This window comes from Daucus carota, chromosome 1 (genome assembly GCF_001625215.2).
Source record: "Daucus carota subsp. sativus chromosome 1, DH1 v3.0, whole genome shotgun sequence".
In the NCBI taxonomy this organism is placed as follows: domain Eukaryota; kingdom Viridiplantae; phylum Streptophyta; class Magnoliopsida; order Apiales; family Apiaceae; genus Daucus; species Daucus carota.
Genome location: NC_030381.2, coordinates 6,464,880 through 6,479,333, shown reverse-complemented (window position 1 = coordinate 6,479,333; position 14,454 = coordinate 6,464,880). Strand labels below are relative to the sequence as shown.

The following is a 14,454-nucleotide window of genomic DNA, read 5'->3' as shown; positions in this document are numbered from 1 at the left end:
ATTGCATGTACAAGACTCCTGCGATTGGTGCAACTCAATATAACATCAATCCCAGTCTTATTCAGATGGTGAGCAATTCAGCTTTTGAAGGAGACATTGAGAGAGAGGATCCACACCGACATCTAGAGCGCTTCGTGCAAATGTGTGGTTCTTTCAGAATCAATGGGGTTACTGCTGATCAAATTCGTCTTCATATGTTCCCTTATTCTATAAAAGGAAAAGCTTTGGAATGGTTTCAACAGCTTTCAGATACTACTCTAGCTACTTGGGATAATCTTTCTACTGAGTTCTTATCCAAATATTATCCTTCTGACAAGACTCAGCAAATGAGAGCAATTATTCTTACTTTCAAAGCACAACCAGGTGAAGGTTTGTATCAGGCATGGGAGAGATATAAGGCATTGTTGAGAAAGTGTCCACATCATGGTTACGAGGAGTGGATGGTTCTGAGCACTTTCTATGGAGCTCTAAATTCTGATATTCGGCTGAGTTTGGATGTTGCAGCTGGGGGAAATTTTAAGAAAGCACCTGTTACTCAAGCTAAGGCACTTCTCGAGGAATTGGCCTCAAATAACTATGCTTGGGCACCTAGTGGTACAAGCTCAGTGAAATCAGCACAAGACACTGAGATGATGAACTTGCTCACTCTGAAATTGGATGCTCTTACTCAAGAAGTTCGTGGACAAAGGGCAAATGTCAATGCTATTTCTATTCCAATGGAAGGGTATAATGATCCTGGTACTGATCAATACTCACATGCACAACAATTTCCAGAGGAAGCAGCTTTCATCCAAGGAAGACAATCATGGCCTGTTCAGAATAATTCTTATTACAATCCAAATCAGAGGCCCAACAACAATCTTTCCTACAACAACAATCATGCTGTTAATCCATCATATGCAGCTCAGAAGCAGCAACCTCCCGGTTTCCAACCACGTCAGCAGTATCCAAATCAACAACAGTTTCAACTTCCACCAAAGGACAAGAAAGAACCTGCTGATTGGGAAATTGCACTCAGTAAGATGATACAAGGGACGACTGGAGCTTTTGCCAATATGGAGACCAAATTTGAAAAAGTAGAGTCAAGGCTTGATCAGATGGCTTCATCACAAAAGATGTTGGAAGTTCAAATTGGGCAAATTGCTAATAAGGTTGGTGTTCGTGAGCAAGGATCTCTACCTAGTCAACCAGATTTGAAGGGTAATGAGCAATGCAAGGCTATCTCTTTGAGGAATGGAAGAGAATTGCCCGAAGTCGAGGCTGTTAAGCGTAATGAAAAGGCCCCTTCAAAGAAAGACGAGCTAGTTGAATCTGAGGTTGAAATTTCAGAAAAAGAAAATGATGAGCAGAAAGAAGATGAAATTGCACCAAAGGTACCAGTGAAACCATATGTTCCTCCAATCCCTTTCCCACAAAGGCTGCATAACAAGAAGTTGGAGAAACAATATGAAAAATTCTTGCAAACCTTTCGGCAATTGCATATAAATATTCCTTTTGCTGATGCCTTGGCACAAATGCCATTATATGCCAAATTTTTGAAGGAGATGTTGTCTAGGAAGCGGAAACTTGAAGATGTGGAAACCATTACTCTCAATGCGGAGTGTAGTGCAGTAATTCAAAAATCAATTCCGCAAAAGTTAAAAGATCCCGGAAGTTTCTCATTACCATGCACTATTGGAAAGATGGAGAATATTAAAGCCTTATGTGATTTGGGGGCTAGTGTAAGTTTGATGCCATACTCCATTTGCAAGAGGCTTGGTCTTGGAGAGCTCAAGAAGACAAGAATCTCACTTCAGTTGGCAGATCGTACAATCAAGCATCCCTTGGGAGTCATAGAGGATGTACTTGTCAAGGTAGATAAATTCTTTATTCCTTGTGATTTTGTGGTGTTGGATATGGATGAAGATGTGGAGATGCCCATAATCTTGGGAAGGCCCTTTTTGGCTACTGCTGGAACCACAATCGATGTCAAAGCTGGGAAACTCACATTGAATGTTGGTGATGAAAAGGTTGAGTTCGATCTCAACAAAGCACTGAAGATGCCTTCAATTGACGCTACATGTTTCAATGTTGACATAGTTGATGAGATTGTGAAGAATGGTGAGGTAGACTTGGAGGAAGAAGAACAAGCTCCAACTGACAAAGAAGGTGAGGACAAACTTGCATTAGAGGTGCAAAAACCAGGTATGCCAATGATTGAGATGGCATTTTCTATTTCAGAGGCACCTCAGGTAGAACTCAAACCTCTTCCTTCTAATCTAAAATATGCTTTTCTTGGTGATAATGAGACATATCCTGTGGTCGTATCTTCTTTACTTGATGATGATGAACTCGAAAAATTGTTAAATGTGCTAAAACAATTTAAATCATCAATAGGTTGGACAATTCAGGACATCAAGGGAATTAGCCCCGCTCTTTGCATGCATAGGATTGACTTAGAAGATAATCATAAACCAGTGATTGAAGGACAAAGAAGATTAAATCCTAACTTGCAAGATGTGGTAAAAAAGGAGATAACTAAGTTGTTAGATGCGGGTATTATATACTCTGTTCCACATAGTAAATGGGTGAGTCCTATTCATGTTGTGCCTAAGAAGGGTGGGATGACTGTTGTGAAAAATGAAAAGAATGAATTAATTCCCACTAGAACTGTAACAGGTTGGAGAGTCTGTATTGATTATAGGAAATTAAATAATGCTACTCGCAAGGATCATTTTCCCCTCCCATTTATTGATCAAATGTTAGAAAGACTTGCGGGTAATGAGTATTATAATTTTCTAGATGGTTTCTCAGGATATTTTCAGATTCCTATTGCTCCTGAGGATCAAGAAAAGACAACCTTTACTTGTCCGTATGGCACATTTGCTTATCGTAGGCTACCCTTTGGTTTGTGTAATGGCCCGTCTACATTTCAACGACTTATGACGGCTATTTTCTCTGATTTTATAGGAAAAACCATGGAAGTCTTCATGGATGACTTCACTGTATATGGTTCTTCCTTTGATACTTGTTTGACTAATCTTTCTCAAGTGTTGCAGAGATGTGCAGAAACTAACCTTGTTCTTAATTGGGAGAAGTGCCACTTCATGGTAAAAGAAGGCATTGTGCTTGGGCACAAGATTTCTAGTAAGGGCATTGAGGTGGACAGGGCCAAAATCGAAGTGATTGAGAAGTTACCCCCACCTTTTTCTGTGAAGGGGATTAGAAGTTTTCTTGGACATGCCGGTTTTTACCGTCGTTTTATCAAGGATTTTTCTAAAATTTCTCGTCCTCTCTGTAATTTACTTGAAAAGGATAGCATATTTGATTTTGATGAGAGTTGTCTTGTGGCTTTTAACAGGTTGAAGAAGGAGCTTACTTCTGCACCGATAATGTCAACCCCTGATTGGAGCTTACCATTTGAGCTCATGTGCGATGCTAGTGACTATGCAGTGGGTGCTGTTTTGGGACAAAAGAAGGACAAGCGTATGCACGTGATTTACTATGCAAGCAAGACACTTGATAATGCACAGGTCAATTATGCTACCACTGAAAAAGAGCTCCTTGCTGTGGTTTTTGCCTTTGACAAGTTTAGATCGTATCTTGTGGGATCTAAAGTGATTGTTTATACGGATCATGCTGCGATTCGTTACTTGATGTCAAAGAAGGATGCCAAGCCTCGTCTGATCCGTTGGATACTCTTACTTCAAGAATTTGATCTGGAAATTCGAGACAAGAAAGGGTCTGAAAATCTAGTAGCTGATCATCTTTCAAGATTGGACCAAGGCGAGGGAATGGTAGATGATAATATGCCCATTAATGAACTATTTCCGGAGGAAACACTTTTGGTTGTCTCTATGTCTACACCATGGTATGCAGATTTTGTCAATTACATTGTAGGAGGTGTGGTGCCATCAGAATTGAATTATCAACAAAAGAAGAAATTTCTTTTTGATGTGAAACATTACTTCTGGGAAGAACCTCTGCTCTATAAAGAATGTGCTGATGGGATTATGAGAAGATGTGTTCCCCACGATGAGATTCCTAATATCCTTAAGCATTGTCATGCTTTGGAGTGTGGTGGGCACAATAGTAGCATGAAAACAGTGGCAAAAATCTGGCAATCAGGATTCTATTGGCCTTCAATGTACCAAGACGCGAGAAATTTTGTTTCCACTTGTGATAGATGTCAAAGGACAGGAAATATATCAAGACGGAATGAAATGCCTTTACAATCTATTCTTGAGGTAGAGATATTTGATGTATGGGGGATAGATTTCATGGGTCCCTTTCCATCGTCTTATGGAAACAAGTATATCTTGGTAGGAGTTGATTACGTCTCAAAATGGGTGGAGGCAATTGCTAGTCCTACCAATGATGCTAGAGTGGTGAAAAAGTTCTTACAAAAGCATGTCTTCACAAGATTTGGAGTTCCTCGTGCTATTATCAATGATGGAGGGTCTCACTTTTGCAATAAACTGATTGAAGACCTTTTGAAAAAGTATGGTGTGACTCAAAAAGTTGCGACACCTTATCACCCTCAAACGAGTGGGCAAGTAGAGATTTCAAATCGAGAGCTGAAACAAATTCTTGAGAAGACAGTGACAAGCTCTAGAAAAGATTGGTCAAGGAAGCTAGATGATGCTTTATGGGCTTACCGTACAGCTTTCAAGACACCTATTGGAATGTCTCCCTATAGGTTGGTTTTTGGAAAATCTTGTCATTTACCTGTTGAATTAGAACATAAGGCATATTGGGCAACACGATTCTTAAACATGGAGTTGAAAGATGCGGGACTAAACAGGTTGATGCAACTCAGTGAACTTGATGAGTTGAGACTCCAATCCTATGAAAGTGCTGCAAGCTATAAAGAAAAGACAAAATTGTGGCATGACAAGCATATTCAGAAGAAAGATTTCGAAGTTGGACAAAAGGTTCTTTTGTTTAATTCGAGACTTAAACTTTTTCCTGGAAAACTCAAGTCACGATGGTCTGGACCGTTTGAAATTGTTAAAGTGTATCCATATGGTACTGTGGCAATTACTCGAGAGGGGTCTGAAATTTTTAAGGTGAATGGTCAGAGGCTCAAGCCATATTTGATCGGGGAAGAGTCACAAGGAGGAGATCATTATCTTCTCATTGATCGTAGAACTTGATCCAGAACAGGCGTCCGGCTAAATGACGTTAACGACAGCGCTTGTTGGGAGGCAACCCAATGTCTCGGTAAGTTCTTATATTATATTATATAATATAATTTTGTAATTTTTTTAGGGATGTATATATAGCATTATTATTGTTATTATTATTATTATTATTATTTTTACTCCCACAAGGTGCCTTGATAAATTTGTGTGAAGTGTTTCAGATTTTTTTTTAAATATGAGACAGAAGATATTGCTGGCCATTTCACTTTTACGCAAGCTGTGTGGACAAGTTTGTGCCTAAAAACAAAAGGAGCGCGAATTTTGGTTAAGTTAATAAATTTTTTTTGTCACACAGGAGTGCCAGTTCCAGTGCGTTAGGATGGGCATCCAAATTTTGGTGAATGGCCATCTTGAGCTACTGTACAAACGCCACAATTTTGGCATCCTATGCTTCTGTTTTATCCTTTTGGGCCAAAATTATTCGGCCCATTGCACCACTTAGTTCACAACATCCATTTTATAAAATCACTGGGAAAAGGAGCGGAGTACTTAGTTTTTGTTTTTTTTATGTTTTTTTTTTTGTTTTTGTTTTTTTTAGTGTTGTTATTATTAATTTATTATATATATATATATAATCTTTATATTTATATTATATATTCTGTAAAATACTATATTGTAATATATTTGTATTTGATTTATTCTTGTTATTAGTATAGCGTTTATTATTATTATTATTATTATTATTATTATTATTATTATTATTATTATTATTATTCATATTTGTACAATTATATTTTATATATATTGTATTTTATTTATTGTTTCTTATTTTATTTACTTAGCTAATTTTATTTTGATTAATTTTTTTAAAAAATAAAAAATAAAAAAATTGTATGTATCATTTATCTACATATTTTATATTCTATATATTATATATATACATATATTAGTTTTTTTTTTGTTTTTGTTTTTTTTATATAGTTATTACTTTATTTAATTAGTTTCACCAATAATAAAAAAAAAACAAAAAGAGTAACATTAGCTTTTGTATTTTATTTACTGTATTATAATATATGTATTCTACGTGTACACTAACCTAGTTCTGCTCTGTTTTCTTGAAATTCTAATCCCAGTTGGTTTTAGTTAGATGCTGCAGGGTGCTTTCAATATATATACAACCACCATGGGTTCATAACACATCGTCAAATTATATAAGTGATAGCCTGCGTGATCCTCGATCTTCTGTCGCGTGCAAACTGCCGTATTTATTGACTTTGTCTTTTGCACTTTAGATAACAATCGGTAACAATATCATCAACACAACTCTTTCATGGCTCCTAAATCTTCAAGCAAACAGCGACAACCTCCTGCCAAGAAACAAAAACGCGGGCTTGAAAATCTCTCCACAACTCAACTTGCTGCTGCTGGTACAAAGATGCAGAATACTGGTCCTGCGGAACAACACACATTACATGCCGCTGCTTCTAAAACTCAGAGATACCCCACTGTCAAATTTAGTGGTGCGGCACAACAGAATATTTATGCAGTGTTGTCTAAGCGTCGGGTTTTATCAAACAAATATATTGATCTATCATCTTTAAAAGTGTTGGGAATACAAGATGACCTTGTACAATCATTGAAAGTTATTGGTTGGAGTGACCTCATGAGTATGGATGATCCTTCTTATGCGAAACTTACATATGAATTTTTGAGTTCCTTCACTGTTATTAATGATGATACACTGTCATTCCGGATAGCTAATGTGCAGCATGAAATCACTAAATCAGCTCTGGCTGATATGTTTGGTTGGCAATTGATTGAGTCACAACCGTTGCCCGAAGGATATGCTACTCCATTCTGGCAAGTACTCACTCGCTTGCCGAAGAGTGCTAGTTATGAAACTCATTGTGCTTTCTCTTCAGAAATTGTAAGTGATTCTTATCGCTACTTCTCTCGACTCATGTCCTACACCATATATGGTCGTGCTGAAAATAATCACAAGATTCAAACGGGTGAGTTGGCTCTGTTATATCACGTTCATGATGGCCAACTAGTGGATTGGACAAACTTGTTAATTAGCAGATTCTTGTATCAAGCCAAGCAAGCTAAAGGTGCAATTGTCCTAGGAGGTTTTGTAACAAGAATTGCTGAGAGGTTGGGTGTATTTAATCGCAATACCACCAATTTACCAGTGGTAGAAGGCTGGCCCACTACTATCAATGTCGATTACTTGATTGGTATGCACTTATTGCGTCGACATAAACTTTTAGGGCTGCATAAAGTGGATCACAAGCGTAAGCATGCTTCAATACCAATGAAGGATCATGATCTAGAGCTGAATCCGAAAAATACTCTTAAGGACCAGGTTGCAGGATTGCAGAGACAAATGGCGAGGATGGAGAAACAAATGGGAGACATGTTTTCCTATATGCAGAGGCACCTTCCACATCATACACCTTGATTTTGAGGGGAGTTTTCTTTCTTAGCTTTTTAGTGTAGTTCTTGTGTCATTGAGGACATTGACCCATTCAAGTGTGGGGATGTGTTCTCATGAATAATAATTGTTCTCACGAATAATAATATTATATATAAAAAAAATAAAAAATTGCATATTGCCTTGTCTTAATTTTAGGATAGTCATGATAGTTGCATTTAAATTAGAGCATATAGTTATTTAATTTGGCATGCATTTTTTTTAGTAGATTTTTATTTTTATTAATTTTTTTTATAGTTTGCATTTTCATAATTTCATGAAAGTTTGTCGAGCAAGTCAATTTCCTATGATGAGCTTATTTGCATAATTTCTTGGTTAGTAGTCTTGATCATATGTGATGTCTTGCATGCTTAGAAATTGCTTGTGCGGGAACTTGTAATTACACTATAACTGTTCTAGAGGCGAGATTTAGACTAGCTTATTTCTTGAGTCTTAACTATGGGCCGGGCGTAGAATTTTGACTATTCCCTTCTGAGCTTGGAGTCTATAATTCTTAAGTGAGGGGGAGCTTTGGGATATACATGCCTTTCTAAAAAAAAACAGAAAAAAAAAATACATGTATTAGCAATAAAGTTCACAAAAAAAAAAAAAAATGGTGGTAGAATTGATTAGGTTGGGCTCATTAATACTCGAGTAATTAAGTCTGAGGGGACTTTGTGCCTAGTAACCTAAAGCCTTTCATGGTTTGGGATTATTGACCCAACGCTCGCTAAATGGGTATTAGTGTATAAATCTTTAGGGATCTCAACCATTGCACGGTCAAATAAGCCACCTAAACCGCATGTGAACAATTTGGTTGGTGAAGTCTTATGGTGGTCGTAACTCATTTACACCGAGAAGCGTCCTGACCTTAGACCGAGCATGTACACACCAAATAATAGATATTGAAAAAAAAAAAGAAAAAAAAAAAGAAGAAGCATATATAGGAGAGGCATGGAAGTTCCTTGGTGACCCTAAACTGTAGTTGACTCTAATGTAACGAAGTGTTTAAGCATTATTCTGATTAACGACTCATGGCTAAGATTCTGTTGAAGTTTGTTGGTCTCTATTTTGTTTCATTAGAGAGCATGTTGAGCACACACGATGCACTCCGTACTTGCAGTGGAAGAGTTGCATGACTAATTTGTGAGCTAGATGAATTCTTTGATTGTTGCAAATTCTGAGGATTATACGTTGACAAGGTTGATAATTTCATGATTGAGATCTATGCATATTCATTTAGTTTGCATTCATATTAGTTGCATTCTTAAGACTTGGCAGAAAAGAAATGGATTTTGTGGGTACATTCACTATAGGCCCTCACGAGACCTTACTCGTCCACTAGGGCTGCCTAGGGGTTTAAAGGGCTTGTTGCATATGCCAAATGCAACCGTGATCACCTACGGAAGTGGTATATATCTATTAGGTGTTAGCTTAAGTTTATTTTATTTGCCCGAGGACGTGCAAAACACTAAGTGTGGGGATATTTGATAGAGCATATATTTATATATGCTTTTATATGATTTTATTCCCATAATTCTAGTATTTTGTAAATAATCGGGTAATTACTAATTGATTTTTAAGTGTTTAATGGCAGGAAAATAAATATTCCTACGTTGGATGAAACTAGCTTATTTGGGCTTTTATTTGATGGAAATTCAGACTTTATGGGCTACTTGCGCAGCAAATCTTGTTTGGGCCATAACTTGAGCTCTGGACGTCAGAATTGGGCGATTCAACAGCCCACGCGAAGATATCGGCATTTTCTACAAGTCCCAAGTGGTCCAGCAGTCAAAATCCAACTAGAGCAGCCCAGAATCAGGCCTGAAAGTCAGCCTGCGAATTTCTTTTCAGAATCCGAATTGTTTTAGGAAATTGAATTTGTTTTTCAAGAAAACCATTAGAAACACCATTATTATTAGGGTTTTGTATTATTAGAAACATATTGAGTATTGTGTGTATTGAGAGAGAGAGGTAGAGAAAGCTTTGGGAGATAACTTGAGCAAAGATTGAAGGGATTCAGTCCAAGTTCGAGAGATTTCGTCAAGTTGTATTTTCTTCACTCTTGTACTCTTTTGACATGATTTCAGTAATATATATATTCGTGTTTTATTTAATTGTTATGAGTAACTAATCCTCTAATTCGAGGATTGGGGAGTATTTGTTGGCTTAATATGTTTGTGTGATCTAATATTGTGATTTCTCTATGTATGCTAATCTGTCATTGAGCGCGTAACACAGTTATAGGAGTCGCGAACCTGTAATTGTATCTGTAGGATTTATAATGAATCGGGAGAGGATTTATATTTCTTGTACATGATATGACAGACATAACTTGATTAATTAATCGAGAGATTATTAGGCGAGTTGTGAAACAGAAAATCCTTGGTTCGTGATAGCTTATAAGTTGGTTTTGATTGATCATGGGAGTGACTTCAAGATTAAATTATAGGTATTATTTTGTATCTTGGGAGAGAACATTATAATCCATAGAAGGATTGTTTTTAGCAGAGTAGAGACTTGCATATCACAATTGATTGACATTCATTGTAGCCAGCAAAGAAACCTGATTCTTGGATTGCTTTTTATCATCGTTAATTCACAGTTTTAATTGCTTTATTAGTTTAATTTAGTTGATAGTAAAAACCACAATTTATTCTCCAAACTTCTAAATAGAAAGGAATAATATACTTGATTTGATATTGTATTCAGTCCTTCCCTGAGAACGAACTTAACATAAAATCACTGCAACAGTCAGGCCAGAACCAGAAGCGTTAGCTCGGATGGAATGACATTTGAATGTCCCGGGAGGAATGGAGAGTTTTTAGAGTTTTGGGGGTCCTCAATTTTATTTTATAAAGTGTCGTGTGTGTCGAATTTCTAAGGTTTGCTTCAGTGGTAGGGGTTGTTTGGTGGGGCTTAAAAACCCCGTTTCTAGCGAGTTATAAGTATTTATTCGTATTTTCTATGTAAAACTCAAGAAATACTTATAAAAATTGAGAATATTGTCTTTTATTTCACGAGTTCTACTTATTTATCAAATACTTTAATCGCAAAAAACATTTATTTTAATTTAAGGTTAACCAAATGACCCCTTAATTCCTTAAAAGAAAAAGAAAATGACCCCTTAATTAATAAAAAAATAATTGATAGAATATCATTTCACCTTCTTACTAATAAAACACAATTAGATAAGATATACTTGATACATTTTACTACATCATATATTTTTAATATACTTGATACTATCACGTCAATTAATTGTATCGGAATACAATACTGAAAGCAAGAATTTCTTTCATGATAATAAGATCTTTCATATAACTAGAGGGCATTATAGATGTCTCACAAAAATTTAGATAAAAAATTTAACTTGAAGTAAAAGTTAAATTCGCGAATCAAAAAAAGAAAAATAGAAGTCTTATTCAAATAAGTCTACGATTAATCAAAGGTGATGCACATGGCAATGGAAATTTGGTTACTTTTCTTTAATGAACGAAAAGAAAACCCAATTAAAATATATAAAGTCCACGGAAATGAAAAAATAAAGATCCAGAGAGAGAATAGAAGGGAAATAAGGAATCACAACGAAACAAAGTTATTTAAAAATTATACAATCTTTAATTAATGACAAAAAAACTACATAAACGATAAAAATATCATCACATATGACACTCTCTAGAAAGGGCATAATAATTTAAATAAATAATACATAAAGACATTAACACAGTTTACATTTTGCAATAAAAAATAATATATATCCACTTACAACGGATTCAAAAAAATTAAATATTAAATATATAAATAAAAGTCGATTTCTAAATTATTAATATATGAAAAGTAGGTGGGCACGTGCATAATCTGACGTGCTATGTGGACCCATGTCAGTGAATAAATTAATTATTTAATAAATAATTATTAAATAATGAATTAAATGCTAAGTGGGCCCAGATATGAGTCCTACACTAGTGAATTAGTTAATTATTTAGTCAATATTTATTTAATATATTATTTAATGCTAAGCGGACATGTGGCCCCCACATTAGTGATTAATTAATAGTTTAATAATTATATATATATATATATTATTTTCAAAAAAAATAATTATATATATTAATATTTTTTACCTAATTTTTAAATAATTAATTTTTGAATAATTAATAATTCACTAATGTGGGGCTTATTCTTGGGTTGTATTTAAAATTCGCATTTAGTGGTTTATATATGATCATTGGTCTGTATACACACACATACATCGGAAACGATTTTGGATTTCGGATCTCGGATTAACTATCAGATCGGTAAATACTTAAATCCAGATAAAAATATAAAAATTCTTGAATACGAATTCATATCCAAAATTTTGGATTCGGTATATCCAAAATTTCGAGTTTCAGATCGAATATCCGTCGGATCATATTATTTTGTCATCCATAATTGTACGCATTGTCATAAAATTGTATGTAGCAAACATGTCTCAGTTAAACATTTCAACTTTACATTCTTTTTACCATATAAAAAAAAAAAAATCAATGTCATGTGTTAAGGGTACGGTGTCATCAATTGAGATTTAAAAGATTTTTTCATTTATGAAATTTGGTAGTACCTCAGATTTTAAAAAAAATGTATCATAATCTTGGTATTAAATTAGGATTTGAAATTATACTACAAAATATGATCGTATTCAATTAGGAGTTCAAATTATTCTTAAAATCCGATGATATTCAATGTATATTATTTAGTATCCATTAAATTTACAAATACTGATGAATATTTTCGGAATTCATAAAATGATGGATTTTAAGAGATTGTTCAGTATATTTTATTATATATTTTATGTCATTACTGTTGGCATGAAGCCGTTACATAAAGTAGATGATTCTTTAGAAAATCAAATATTCATGAAACAGATAATCGACTATATAATAGAAACCCACTAAAACATTTATTCGACAGTTAACATCAGAAACCTATAATATACCATTGGACCCACAAAATCTAACTAAATGCAGTATCAAAATAATATCTAGCAGATTCTGATATATGCACGTAACGCCTGGTCCAGCTACTATATAATGCCTGTTGTACGCATTGCCAGAGAATTGTGTGTAGCAAACATGTCTCCCGTTAAAGATTGTGACAAGCACAACAAGATGCAGGGTCGGGGCAAGAAGATCAAAATGTCCGCTTCATGTGCTGCTCAAATCTCCCAGTTGACAAAAGATTTGGGCTTCAAGTCCGAAGATGAAACTCTTCAGTGGCTTCTAGACCGTGCAGAGGGGCGTGGCACTGCAAATCAGTCTGCTAATGCTACTGGAGGGGCCTCTTATGAGGCCCCCAAAGTCCCCGAGAAAAAGAAAGCTGAGGCTGTTGGCGAGGATGGTGCTCCGAAGACCTCGGGAGTTGCGCCTGTGGGGCCCACTCCTGTGTATATACCAGGGAAAGGGTTTTGGATGGTGCCTGATGATGGAGGCAAGCCACAACAGGTCTGGCCTGTGCCGCTGGCTCTCACTCGTGGCATTGGCGTGAGGATGCAGGGTCCGTATGGGCCGGGGTCGTCAGACCAGAACCAGAAGCCTTAGGTCCGATGAAATGACATGTTTTTGTTTCGTATAGGAGACATTTGAATGTTTTTAGAGCTTTGGTGGGTCCTTGATCCTTTGATTTTAATAATTTTATTTTAAAGGAAGTTTTCTGTGCGTCGAATTTCTATATTTAATTTGTATCGTAACTTATAAAAATAATAATCGAAAATCATAAAATGAAGTTTGCTAAAAACACTTCAATTTTTCAAGGTAACTTGAGTCTTCAGACTCTTCACCATTTATCTCAAAATTGACTTATTATTATCGACGATAATAATCCCGAACTTTTCAGTTTGTTTATCGAATTTTTGTATTCTGATTAATTTGACTTTAGTCTCTATATCCGCAATATGTTGTTTTCTTCTTCATTTTTGTACGAAATGATATTATTCATGACATATATTTCAAGTATTTAATCAAATATATATATGTAATTTTTATGATTTGTAGATATGTAGTTTTAACAAATCTTTTCATATATTCTCAAATTACATATCTAAAGAGTATGCAACTGTATAATAGGACAATTTTTTGTTAGAAATGATGTTTTTGATGAGGGGGTATTTGATTTATGGACCTCGTTTTTGACAAATTTGAAACAAATTTTACTAATTGGAAATGAACTTAGTCCGAAAAATCTCCAATTAATTACATGATCAGATTAAAAATCAAGCACCTTGTTTTGACAAATTTGAAACATATTTTACTAATTGGAAATGAACTTAGTCCGACAAATCTCCAATTAATTACGCGATCAGATTGAAAATCAAATAAATAAGCTATATAATGAGCTTTTTTGTTTTTGGATCGTTTTATATGTCAAATAATATTATTTTTGAAATTAAAAATAAATTCGATGATTCCCCGAACAATCCAGCCTAACCAATTTGAGATATCTGCCTGGCTAACATCATAACTGATAAATCACACAATAAAATCTACATATACTCCGGCTCATATATTACATTAACTAAGATTGAAAATACAAAAAAGTTCATAATTAAAATAATATCTTATTTGATTTACTGTTTATTTTAATTCGTTTTAAATGTGTTAGATGTACTTATCTTTAAAGTGGGATACCAAATAAAAGGCTGCATTTTTTTAAAAGTTTTCTAATCAATATTATCACGTTACAATAACATTCTCGTAAGGTTAGATCGTCCAAAATAATTTTTTTGAAAAATAATTATATATCTTGAATAATTTTAGATAAGTGAATTTCAAAAAGAAACGACGTCGTCCTCAGAACTCGAACTTTTTGGTTATTTAT

At 34.8% G+C, this 14,454-nt stretch overlaps 1 protein-coding gene and 1 pseudogene across 1 annotated transcript; one reads left to right on the top strand and one right to left on the bottom strand.

Annotated features, from left to right (window-relative positions):
• Nucleotides 1-315: 315 nt before the first annotated feature.
• On the bottom strand, nt 316-430 carry LOC135149967 (small nucleolar RNA R71; annotated as a pseudogene).
• A 12,241-nt stretch (nt 431-12,671) lies between these two features.
• LOC108217040 (transcription factor TCP19) lies at nt 12,672-13,178 on the top strand. Its single transcript, XM_017389892.1, has one exon. It carries the CDS (start codon nt 12,672-12,674, stop codon nt 13,176-13,178), a length of 507 nt encoding a protein of 168 aa, XP_017245381.1.
• Nucleotides 13,179-14,454: the final 1,276 nt, after the last annotated feature.